At 36.2% G+C, this 12,561-nt stretch overlaps 1 protein-coding gene across 1 annotated transcript in view; it reads right to left on the bottom strand.

Annotated features, from left to right (window-relative positions):
- The window catches only part of HHATL (hedgehog acyltransferase like), a 70,816-nt gene that overhangs the window by 38,112 nt on the left and 20,143 nt on the right, over positions 1-12,561 (bottom strand). The window contains exons 6-9 of the mRNA XM_082258023.1: positions 10,068-10,239; positions 6,616-6,760; positions 4,110-4,145; positions 1,232-1,433 (exon numbers count right to left, since the gene is read on the bottom strand). Coding sequence (XP_082114149.1) covers positions 1,232-1,433; positions 4,110-4,145; positions 6,616-6,760; positions 10,068-10,239 — 555 coding nt within the window. The remainder of the gene's footprint in view (positions 1-1,231; positions 1,434-4,109; positions 4,146-6,615; positions 6,761-10,067; positions 10,240-12,561) is intronic.

Below are 12,561 nucleotides of genomic sequence, written 5' to 3'. Positions count from 1 at the left end.
TTGATGAATAACTGCAGAAATACTGTGCCCATAAAAAAATAAATAAAAAATAGCACTAAAATTATTTGTTTTTTTTTTCCTGAAAATATGCGTTCAATAAATAACTGTGCTCGTAAAAAAATAAATAAATGGGATTGGGGTCCTATGAGGTAGGAGAGGAGGCGGGGCCTACCCGAACGTATGCTGCCATGGAGTCTGTCAGGAAATATGCGTTTGATAAATAACTGCAGAAATATTGTGCCCATAAAAAAATAAATAAAAAAATAGCACTATAATTATTTGTCTTTTTTTCCTGAAAATATGCGTTTGATAAATAACTGCAGAAATACTCTGCCCATAAAAAAATAAATAAAAAAATAGCACTAAAATTATTTGTCTTTTTTCCTGAAAATATGTGTTTGATAAATAACTGCAGAAATACTGTGCCCATAAAAAAATAAATAAAAAAATAGCACTAAAATGATTTGTCTTTTTTCCTGAAAATATGCGTTTGATAAATAACTGCAGAAATACTGTGCCCATAAAAAAATAAATAAAAAAATAGCACTAAAATGATTTGTCTTTTTTCCCTGAAAATATGCATTTGATAAATAACTGCAGAAATACAGTGCCCATAAAAAAAAAAAAAAAAAAATAGCATAAAATGATTTGTCTTTTTTCCTGAAAATATGCGTTTGATAAATAACTGCTGAAATACTGTGCCCATAAAAAAATAAATTAAAAAAGCACTAAAATGATTTGTCTTTTTTCCTGAAAATATGCGTTTGATAAATAACTGCGGAAATATTGTGCCCATAAAAAAATAAATAAAAAATAGCACTAAAATTATTTGTCTTTTTTCCTGAAAATATGCGTTTGATAAATAACTGCGGAAATATTGTGCCCATAAAAAAATAAATAAAAAAAGCACTAAAATGATTTGTCTTTTTTCCTGAAAATATGCGTTTGATAAATAACTGTGGAAATACTGTGCCCATAAAAAAATAAATAAAAAAATAGCACTAAAATTATTTGTTTTTTTTTCCTGAAAATATGCGTTCAATAAATAACTGTGCCCGTAAAAAAATAAATAAAAACATAGCAACTGCCACTATTTTATTCTCCAGGGCTTATCCTTTCAGAAAATATATAACTGTTTAGGGGGTTTAAAGTAATTTCTAGGAAAAGAAAAAAATCAGATTTTTAATTCAAAAAAATTTCCCAGATAGACAAGTAATTAAGCCCCTCTCACCTCCAGTTGGGCGAATGGCGGCAGCTCGAAAAGCTTCTGCACCCAGAGTTCAAAGTTCAGGCCGAAGCAGTTGAAAAAGGACCAGATGAAGACAATTTCACAGGGGCCCAACCACAGCGTGGTCACCAGGAACGTGGACACGGTGGCCAACAGCTCCTTCTTGATGTTGTCATGGCCCTCGCCGATGAAATCATAGACGTACCTGAGCCGGAGAAAAAGGGAGGGGGGGGGGTTATTATAGTGTTATAGTAAAACAATCATAAAAACTATACAATGGCTGCGACAGCTGGAATTTTTTTATAATTATAAATCCAGGTGAAACGCTCAATTGAAATAAATATATCGAAGATAACCAAAAGTTATTTTATTTCAGTTTTGTGATCCAGATGCCAGGTGACCTCAGTTTTCTCTGCTGCAGTAAATTAGTGGGCAGCACAGTGCCCGAGTGCTTAGCACTTCCTCCAAGCAGCACTGGGGTGGTCCATTCCAATGCCAACCACGGCACTACTTGCGTGAGTTGGCATGCTCGCCTGTGCCTGTGTGGGTTTCCTCCGGGTACTCCGGTTTCCACACTCCAAAGACATGCTGGTAGGTTAACAACTTCCCGACTGCCCGCCGTACATTTACTGCTCTCCTGCACAAACTGACGTAGCCTACGTGGGTCGCGTGCCTGGTACTGGGGGGGGCGAGCGGTTGCAGTGGGGATGCCAATGCACGAGGCCGGCGGCTGCGATTGCACCCAGGCACCCTCGATTGCTCCCCGCTGAGAGAGAAGGACGGTCGGATGTTGTAAACACAGCTGACCATTCTTCTCTCTGGAATGATCACAGAGCGCCTGTGATCCTTCTATATAGGAACAGAGGTCTCTATGATCATTTCACAATCATTTCACGATCCCTGAAAACTCATCTCTTCAGGGAAGCCTATGACACCGCCAACTAATCTGCCATCAGCTCATTCTCTACTATTACAACCTCTTGTAACACCTGCCCCACCCCACTAGATTGTAAGCTCTTCTGAGCAGGGCCCTCTAAATCCTTTTGTATTTTATTGTATTGTATATGCACTGTCTCCCTCTAATATTGTAAAGCGCTGCGTAAATTGCTGGCGCTATAGAAATCCATAATAATAATAATCAGGGCTTTTTTTTCTCAGAGAATAGGTTCAGGAACTCTCCCCTTCTGAGCCCCTCCCCCCATGTGTCTGCCCCCTTACCCACCTCTGAGCGCCATCCCTTGATTCCACCCCCTACCCTCCTCTCAGTACTGTTCCAGGTATCATTTTGTGGTGCTAAGTAATTTGTATGGAATTTCTTCTGGTCTAATATCAAGAAAAGCAGTAAAATAGATCCCCCCAGCAAAAGTAGACCCCACTCCAGCAACAATAGATCCCTCACACAATAATAGACCCCTCCAACCACAATGGACCCCACCCCAGCAACAATAAACCAACCACAGCAACAAAAGACCCTACCCCAGCAACAATAGTTCCCCCACATAGCAGCAATTAACCACCCACAACAAACAACCAGCCCAAGAAACAAAAGACCGACCCCAGCAACACTAGACCCTCCCAGCAGCAACAACAGATCTCCAAGCAGCTAGCATCAATAGACCCTGCAGCAGCAACAACAGATCTCCAAGCAGCTAGCATCAATAGACCCTGCAGCAGCAACAACAGATCTCCAAGCAGCTAGCATCAATAGACCCTGCAGCAGCAACAACAGATCTCCAAGCAGCTAGCATCAATAGACCCTCCAGCAGAAACAACAGATGCCCTAGCAGAAACAACAGATCTCCAAGCAGCCAGTAACAATATACCTCTACCTCAACAGTAGATCCCTACTAGCAACATAACCCCCCCAGCAATAATAGATCCCCCACCAGCAAAATTAGACCCTTACACAAAAACAAGTCCCCACAAGTGACAACAGATCCCCCAGCAGCCAGCATTAATAGACCCTCCAGCACACCCCTCACCCCTTGCCATTACATACATTCAGTGTTGGAGGTGCCGGAACTGCGTTCCCCCGCGTTCCCGCTGAAAAAAAGCCCTGATGATAATAATAATAATAATTTCACAAGCCACGCCCCCCACAGTTAGAAAACACTCCCCTAGGCTCACAATTAACCCTTTGATCACTCCTAGGTTAACCCCTTCCCTGCCAGTGTCATTAGTACAGTGACAGTGCATATTTTTAGTACTAATTACTGTAGTAATTTATCGAAAAGTGTCAAAAATGTCAGTTAGGGGTCCGATCTGTCCACCGCAATGTCGCAGTCCTGCAAAAAATTGCAGATCGCCGCCATTACTAGTAAAAAAAAAAATGACATAAATCTTTCCCCTAGATTGTAGACGCGATAACTTTTGCTCAAACCAATCAAAATACGCTTATTGCAATTTTTTTTTTTTTTACCAAAACTATGTAGCAGAATGCAAATTGGCCTAAAAGGATGAAAAATTTTGATTTTTACATATTTTTATTGGGAATGTTATATAGCAGAATGTGAAAAATATTGGTTTTCTTTTCAGAATTGTGGCTATTTTTTTGTTTATAGTGCAAAAAATAAAAATCGCACAGGTGATCAAATACCACCAAACGAAAGCTCTATTTCTGGGAAAAAAAGGGCATCAAATTTATTTGGGTACAGCGTCGCACGACCGCGCAATTGTCAGTTAAATGAACGCAGTGCCGAATCGCAAAAAATGGCCTGGTCATTAAGGGGGCAAATCCTTCCGGTCCAGAAGTGGTTAAATAGATGTTTGTGTTTTTTTAGTGGACTTTAATTGGCCCCAGAAGAGATTCACAATATCTGTGACTCAGCTTATATACACACAGACTTCCTCCTGAGATAGCAGTCACTCTGATGGTACTCACTTGCACAGCCAGTCATTAATGCCTCTATCGAAGTGCCTGAAACAACAAAAAAAAAAAAAAACAATCAAGGCTCTAGGAACAGACATATAGGGGAATTTATAAAAAAAAAAAAAAAAATAAATTTGATCATTGAAAGTGCACGCTTTCGTGAATGGGGCAAAAAAAAAAAAATATATATATATATATATATATATATATATATATATATTATTAGGCTATTTCCTGTGCTGCTCTGCTTTTTTATATTGGCTTCCAAAAGAAAATACCGTATTTGGCCACTAGATGGTGCAAAATATCCTAGAAAATTGTTATGATACTTAGCGCCACACAGTGGCCAAATGCCATATTTTTCTTTAAGTCAATTCAAAATATTCGACCAGCACAGGAAATAGCCTAATAATGTATATTTTTTTTTCGCACAGTAGAAAATGCATGCATTTTTAAAAAAATAAATAAAACTTTCAGAAGTAAAAGCAAAAGAGAACATGTTCTGGAATTTTTATAAAATGTATTCTACCCCCCCCCCCCCCGATTTTCTCTCCCACCTTTTCTTCCTCTACCCGCTTTTCCTCCACTTCCTTGATGACCCTATTTGATATATCATATATATAGTTGGTATATGGCGTTGGCCTCATCCTATGGTGTGGTTGTAGGGTTATGCATCTTATTTCCACGTCATATCTGTCTGAGTGAGGTATACAGTAACTAAAGATCTAAATTTTTTTTTTTTTTTAGTTTTGGATAAAGTGTGGGGGGGATTAGAATACCTGTCAGTTTTTATTTCTGTCTGTGTCCCCGTTAGGTAGGTTCACCCTCCCTGTCTGTCCTGTTTACAGTTATCACCGAAAGTAAAAGAAAAATTCAAAATTTTGAGTTGTCACCAGAATAGGAATAGAGGGGAAATCTTCCAATGAGGACACTAGTTCCGGTGACATCCAGGGATTGCCTCACTTTGAAAGGATTTCCTATCACCAGGGCCAGGACAAGGGGTGGGCAGGAGGGACGGCTGCCCTGGGCACTGTAGTATCATGTGGAGATGGAGGGACACCACAAGGAGATTGGGGGGGGGGGAGGGGATTCAGAGGCAGCAAGGGGTAAGAATTGTTCTAGGAGGGGAAATTTGAGGGAGTGTGCTAGGATTTGGGGGAATTTGTGTTGGGAGGGGGGATGGGGTAAAGAGGATTTGTGCTAAGTGGGGATTTGGGGTGTTTGTGCTAGAAGAGGTGATATGGTAGAGGGGGGAAAGGATTTGTGCTAGGAGGGGGAATTTTTAGGAGGAATTTGCACCAGTAGGGATGAATGGGGGATATTTTGGGGGAAGGGAAGATTTGTGCTAGGAGGGGGGATATGGAGTGGGGGGAGAGGATGTGTACTGGGAGGGGAAATTTGAGGAGTAGAGGATTTGTGCTAGGAGGAGTGTTTTTTTTTTTTTTTTTTTTTTTGGGAGGGGATGTGTGCTGGGGGGATTTGGGATGGAGAGGATTTGAGCTGGGAGGGGGGATTTCAGCAGGGGGGGGATTTGTCCTGGGAGGAGGGGGGATTTATGCTTAAGTGGTAAGCATGCAGATTAGTGCTCAACTTTTTTTGGAGGGGGAGGGGGATTTTTGCTAACGACACATAATGCTCATACACCTTGGGGGGGGGCACAGTTCGGCATGTTCGCCCTGGGTTCTAGAAAGCCTTTTCCTGGCACTGCCTCTCACTTCCTGTTTGGCTATGGGACAGGAAGTGAAGGGAAATCTCCACAATGGGACACAAATGGGCAAGAAAACCCTGACGAGGGTTATCCTCCTTTACTCTATCCAAAATTAAAACGTTTTGCCGTTAGTTCTATTTTAACACACTCTTTTGTTTGTAGTATTGTTTTTGTTCTTTTTATTTTTAGCCCCACAATGTTATTGACATATTATGTATGTAAATCTTAAAATAAACAAATATAAAATTAAATTTTAAACTTAAAATAAACTTAAAATTAAAAAATAAATAAAAATAAAATTAAAAATTAACCTTATTCTATAATTTTTTAAATCTTTGCAACAATTCAGCTGAACTCATGGCTGAAAAATGGGATCAAGATTAAAAAAGAGCTTGAATGAAAAATACCAAGTCCCGCCATTTAGCGGCCCCCCACTCACATGTAAAAAATTCTAAGACAAACCTTAAAAAAAAAAAATTGGAGAAAAATGTACACTATTTCCACCCTAGACCATAGCCTCTGATCCCCTCCCCCAGGTGCCAGTGTGCTTATTAGCAAATAAGTGTAACCTTCATTTGCTAATTCCCTTTAGCATTCTCGAAAATTGTTACAATGTACCTCTTGTTACAAAGACACGTGTATTTCCAATGCCCTTCAGCTCCATCTAGTGGCCATATTGAGGTATTTTTTTTTTTTTACTACTAAAAGATTATTCGTTCAGAAGACAAAATAGCCCATTTCGCACCCCTCTTAGTTACACCCGAAGCGCAATATATAAAAGGTGCTGATGTCAGCATTGTGTTGACTTACGTTTCGGCAAAGACGTAAAGCATGGTGATACATTTGGGGGGCTGCGGTGGGTCCAGGTGGTCCAGTCTGGAGATGGTATTTATCACCCCGAACATCACTGCTGCCTTCACCCAGTCATATACCAGGTTGGAGTATGCCAGACCCGCTGCCGGGGGGAAATAGGGCACGTTTTTATAAACTGTGAGGGTAAGTCAGTGTATATAATGTAGATATGAAGGAGTTTTAAAATTATAACAACTAAATAAATAAATAAATAAAAACAATAAAATCGCTTTTTCATGCGTTAATTGCACAATTTATATTATAATGTAATAATGTATATTATTCCATATTATGTATTTGTATTTATTGTGAATGTGATTGGCACTATGTCACTTTAATATTTTTTCAAGCACCTAAGTTTTGCACTTAATATGCACGTTTAACACAGAGTCACCTTTATATACTTTTTGTGGCTGGTTTAAATTGATTTAATTCTATTAGCGCTGTACTGTTTTGGTTTTTGATATATTCTTTCTATTTCATGCTATTCTATTGTTTTTTTTTCTATTCTGTTCTTATATTTTCTGTTCTATTCTTTTCTATTATATTATATTCTATTCAAATTTATTCTATTCCGAAATTTAAATTTCAGAAACAGTTATATTGATATATTCTTTCTATTCTTTTCAATTGTTTATTCTATTCTATTCAAATTCAAATTTATTCTGTTCAAAATTAGAATTTTGGAAGATGGTTCGATTCTTTCTATTCTATTATTTTCTATTGTTTTTTTTCTATTCAATTCTATTCTTTTATTTTCTATTCAAATCTATTCTATTCAAATTCGAATTTATTCTATTCCAATTTTGGGAAATGGTTATATTCTTTCCATTCTATTCTATTGTTTTTTAAATTATGTTCTTTTCTATTCTATTCTTTTCTTTTCCATTCTATTTGAATTTTTTCTATTCGAAATTTGAAATTCGAAAGAAAGTTATATCCTTTCCATTTTATTCTATTCTATCCCTTTTTTCTATTCTATTATTTTCTATTGTATTCAAATTCAAATTTATTCTATTTGAAATTCAAATTTCAAAAGATGGTTATATCCTCTCTATTTTATTCTATTCTATTTTTTATTTTATTATTTATATTTATTATATTATATTATTTATTTTATTATATATATTATATTTTATTATTTTATTCTATTTTTTTCCTTTCTGTTCTTTTATTTTCTATTCTATTTTGTTCTATGTTACTCTATTGCATTCAATTATTTTATTATTTTTATTCTATCCCTTTATTTTCTATTCTTTTATTTTTGCATTCTGTTCTGTTTTACTCTATCATATTATATTATTTTGTTTTCTATTCTAGTCTTTTTTATTCTATTCTATTATATTCTTTTCTATTGTATTCAAATTCAAATGTGTTCTATTTGAAATTCAAATTTCAAAAGATGGATATATTCTTTCTATTTTATTCTATTCTATCCTTTTTTTCTATTCTATTATTTTCTATTGTATTCAAATTCAAATTTATTCTATTTGAAATTCAAATTTCAAAAGATGGTTATATCCTGTCTATTTTATTCTATTTTTTATTTTATTATTTATATTTATTATATTATATTATTTATTTTATTATATATATTATATTTTATTATATTTTCTCCTTTCTGTTCTTTTATTTTCTATTCTATTTTGTTCTATGTTACTCTATTGAATTAAATTATTTTATTATTTTTATTCTATCCCTTTATTTTCTGTTCTTTTATTTTTGCATTCTGTTCTGTTTTACTCTATCATATTATATTATTTTGTTTTCTATTCTAGTCTTTTTTATTCTATTCTATTATATTCTTTTCTATTGTATTCAAATTCAAATGTGTTCTATTTGAAATTCAAATTTCAAAAGATGGATATATTCTTTCTATTTTATTCTATTTTTTATTTTATTCTATTCTAATCTATTTATTTCTGTTCTTTTATTTCCTATTCTATTTTGTTCAGTTTTACTCTACTACATCATATTCTTTTATTTTTTTTTTATTCTATCCCTTTATTTTCTATTCCATGTTTTTTATTCTTTTATTTTGCGTTCTGTTCTGTTTTACTCTATCATATTATATTCTTTTCTATTGTATTCAAATTCAAATTTATTCTATTGGAAATTCACATTTCAAAAGATGGGTATATTCTTTCTAATTTATTCTATTTTTTATTTTATTCCTTTCTGTTCTTTTATTTTCTATTCTATTTTGTTCAGGTTTACTTTACTACATCATATTCTTTTATTTTTTTATTCTATCCCTTTATTTTCTATTCTGTGTTTTTCTTTTCTTTTATTTTGCATTCTGTTCTGTTTTACTCTATCATATTATATTATTTTGTTTTCTATTCTAGTCTTTTCTATTCTATTATATTCTTTTATATTGTATTCAAATTCAAATTTATTCTATTGGAAATTCACATTTCAAAAGATGGGTATATTCTTTCTATTTTAGTCTATTCTATTCTTTATTTTATTTTATTCTATTCCTTTCTTTTCTATTTTGTTCAGTTTTACCCTACTACATCATATTCTTTTATTTTTTTATTCTATCCCTTTATTTTCTATACTATGTTCTTCTATTTTTTAATTTTGCATTCTGTTCTCTTTTACTCTATCATATTATATTCTTTTATTTTCTATTCTATTATATTATTTTATATTGTATTCAAATTCAAATTTATTCTATTTGTAATTAAAATTTCAAAAGATGGGTATATTCTTTCTTTTTTATTCTATTCTATTTTTTATTTTATTCTATTCTATTCCTTTCTTTTCTATTTTGTTCAGTTTTACCCTACTACATCATATTCTTTTATTTTTTTATTCTATCCCTTTATTTTCTATTCTATGTTTTTCTATTCTTTTATTTTGCATTCTGTTCTGTTTTACTCTATCATATTATATTAGTTTATTTTATATTCCAGTCTTTTCTATTCTATTCTATTATTTTCTATTCAATTCCTTTATTTTCTATTCTATTTTATTCTCTTTAGAAATTCAACTTCGAAAACGATTAGAATTAGAAAGCTATTTGAATACAAATTTTGTCCGAAATTTTGTTTCGTTATTTCGGATTCGTTAAAATTCGTTACTATTGTTATTGGGAGATTGGGATACATCCGAATCTCCGAATAACAATAAAACATGTCTGAATTTCAATTCAGAATGAAACGAACCGCCCATGTCTAGTTTAAAGCTGCTTTACTGGCTGCATGCTTGTTCAAGGTCAGGGAATATTTTACCCACTGACAGCCAGGCAAGTAGTATTTTTTAGAAGGAGGTCCATCAATGGTAACTGGCATGTCCCTCTAAAATAAAGCTAAATAAAAAGTTTTACTGAGAAGGAATTCATCCACCGCAGCCCTGGCTGACCGCAGAGAGACGGAGGATGGGCACAGGAAGGGATACGTTACCCAGAGACCAGTCTGACAGTTTCTTCACCATCTTCAGGTCGGAGGGGATGCTGAGAATGTAGAGGAAGTGGAAGAAAACGTTCACCAGAAGTATCAGCAGAACATTGACCACGGCCTGGACACGAATGTTCCACATCTCGTTCTCTTTACGGGTCAGCGTCCGAGTATATACCTGTGACACGAGCAACCAACATCAGGTTATACATCTTAAAGGGTAACTCCACTTTCGTGGTGAAAAAAAAATTGCAAATAAAGAAAAAAAATAATATAGCGTATACAATTGTGACACAAATCATATTGTAATTGAATGTTATTAAAAATTCCCTTTCCTTTTAATCTGCAGCTGTTGTCATTTTCTGAAAATGCAATGAAATATGGCCGCCTGGAGCTGTTCTGTACACAGAATGTATACTGACCACACCCCCAGAAACATCATTTCCTGCTTGTGTGATTGGCTCACCAATTTTCCCAGAAGTCTGCACTAAGATAAAAGTCAGATTTCTGGCATCCCCTGCAACAAAAATTTCATTATTGGTGAGATACTCCCAATAGGAACACGTCTAAAGGGACGCAGGCCCAGCAGATTTCCTCATTAGAGCCCTGCAGCTGCCACAGCTGATAGATAATTATGAAACCGCTCCCATTAGACCCACTCAGCACAGAGGAACAAACAATGATTTCTTCAGAATAACAAAAGGTAGGAATCTGCAACAAAGTTTGTTATAATCTTTGCAATGAAGCGCAACAAAACCAGTAATAAAAAGGTAATACAAGTTTATTAAATGTATGCCCGCAAAGAAACTGGGAAAAGGTGTCATAATGCCAAACAGTTGGCCGAAGTATACAAATCTATTACACTGGTACATACAGTAATCAAACAGTACATAGTAAATGTGTCATGGCATCTGTGGTGAGCCGACGCGTTTCGTCAGTTCAGTCTCACTCTTCAGGGGTAGATGCATAGACATAATCTATAAAGTAAAATGATTAAAAAATATAACATAGCAATGAACATGGAAATGTATGTGGGAATCATACTAAGGGATCCACACTCACAAAAATGCAGGATGCTGCGTGCCAAAATCGCACCGGCAGCTAACGGAGACGTCCGACTCGGGAGCTGTGGGGGAAGGTTCCAAAATGGGCCCTGCAGCGCAAAACAGGACAGATGGGAAAAGCGGGCAAATGGCATAATCTATAAAGTAAAATGATTAAAAAATTTAACATATTAACGAACATGGAAATGTATGCGGGAATCATCATACTAAGGGATCCACACTCACAAAAATGCAGGATGCAGGATGTAAAAGCTTAGTAAGAAAAATCTGAAAAAAATTTTTCTTACTGATCTTTTACCTTTTCATCATTTTTCATTTTATTTCTTTTTATTGTGCACATCACCGCCTATTTACACTCCTTTTTTATCCTAGCCACCATCCTGGCAGATTATGTTGGATGGTTCTGTTTGCCCGTTTTTCCCATCTGTCCTGTTTTGCGTTCCGGCCCATTTTGGAATCTTCACCCACAGCTCCCGGGTCAGACGTCTCAGTTAGCTGCCGGTGCGATTTTGGCATGCAGCATCCTGCATTTTTGTGAGTGTGGATCCCTTAGTATTATTCCCACATACATTTCCATGTTCATTACTATGCTATATTTTTTAATCTTTTACTTTATAGATTATGTCTATGCATCTAGCCTTGAAGAGTGAGACTGAACTCGCGAAACGCGTCGGGTTACTACAGATGCTACTATGTACTATTTGATTACTATATGTACCAATGTAATGGATTTGTATACTTTGGTCAACTGTTTGGCAATTATGACACCTTTTTCCAGTTTCATTGCTGGCATACATTTAACCACTTGGCGACCGCCCGCCGCCTTTTTACTGTGGCAGGGCAGTTCGGCTGCATCCAGTCATGTAGTACTACGTAGCTGGAGTGCATGTGGTTTTGGCGGCACGCGCGGGCAGCCGGAGCTGCGCTCCCGCTGTGTTTAGACACAGCGGAAGGTGGGCCGCAGGAGGAGCTGCGGCAGTTGCCGCTGTTCTTCAGCGATCGTCTGAGAAACCGGCATGCCCAGAAGCTGTGCAGGGATGCTGCGCCTGCACCGGAAGTAATGAGTGGGGCTGGTGCAGGGCATTCTGGGAATCTGATGTCACAGAAGAGGAGGCAGAAGAGGAGCTGGCTTCAGCTGCCCACACCTGAGATGGCAGCGCTGGAGAAGAAATGTTAAAAGTATTTCTTCTTGCAGGTAAGTGCGACCCGGGACAGTTCAGAGGCTATCCATTATGAAATGTACTAGCCCTGACTGTCCCGGGGGTATTTTTATCTAAAATTCACGCCCGAGGCCAGAACTCCGCTTTAACACATTGTCTTTAGATCAGGGAAGGCGCTGTACTCCTTATATTATCTTATTGTTATACCTGAAGGGTTTCACATGTACTGTTACTTTAAGGCTGGCTCCACCCACGAGTGATGACAAGGGTCAAGGG

The sequence above is a fragment of the Pelophylax lessonae genome (genome assembly GCF_965119305.1).
Source record: "Pelophylax lessonae genome assembly, chromosome: 5".
Lineage (NCBI taxonomy): Eukaryota > Metazoa > Chordata > Amphibia > Anura > Ranidae > Pelophylax > Pelophylax lessonae.
The sequence above is the reverse complement of the archived record's forward strand: the minus strand, read 5'-3'. Positions and strand labels throughout refer to the sequence as shown.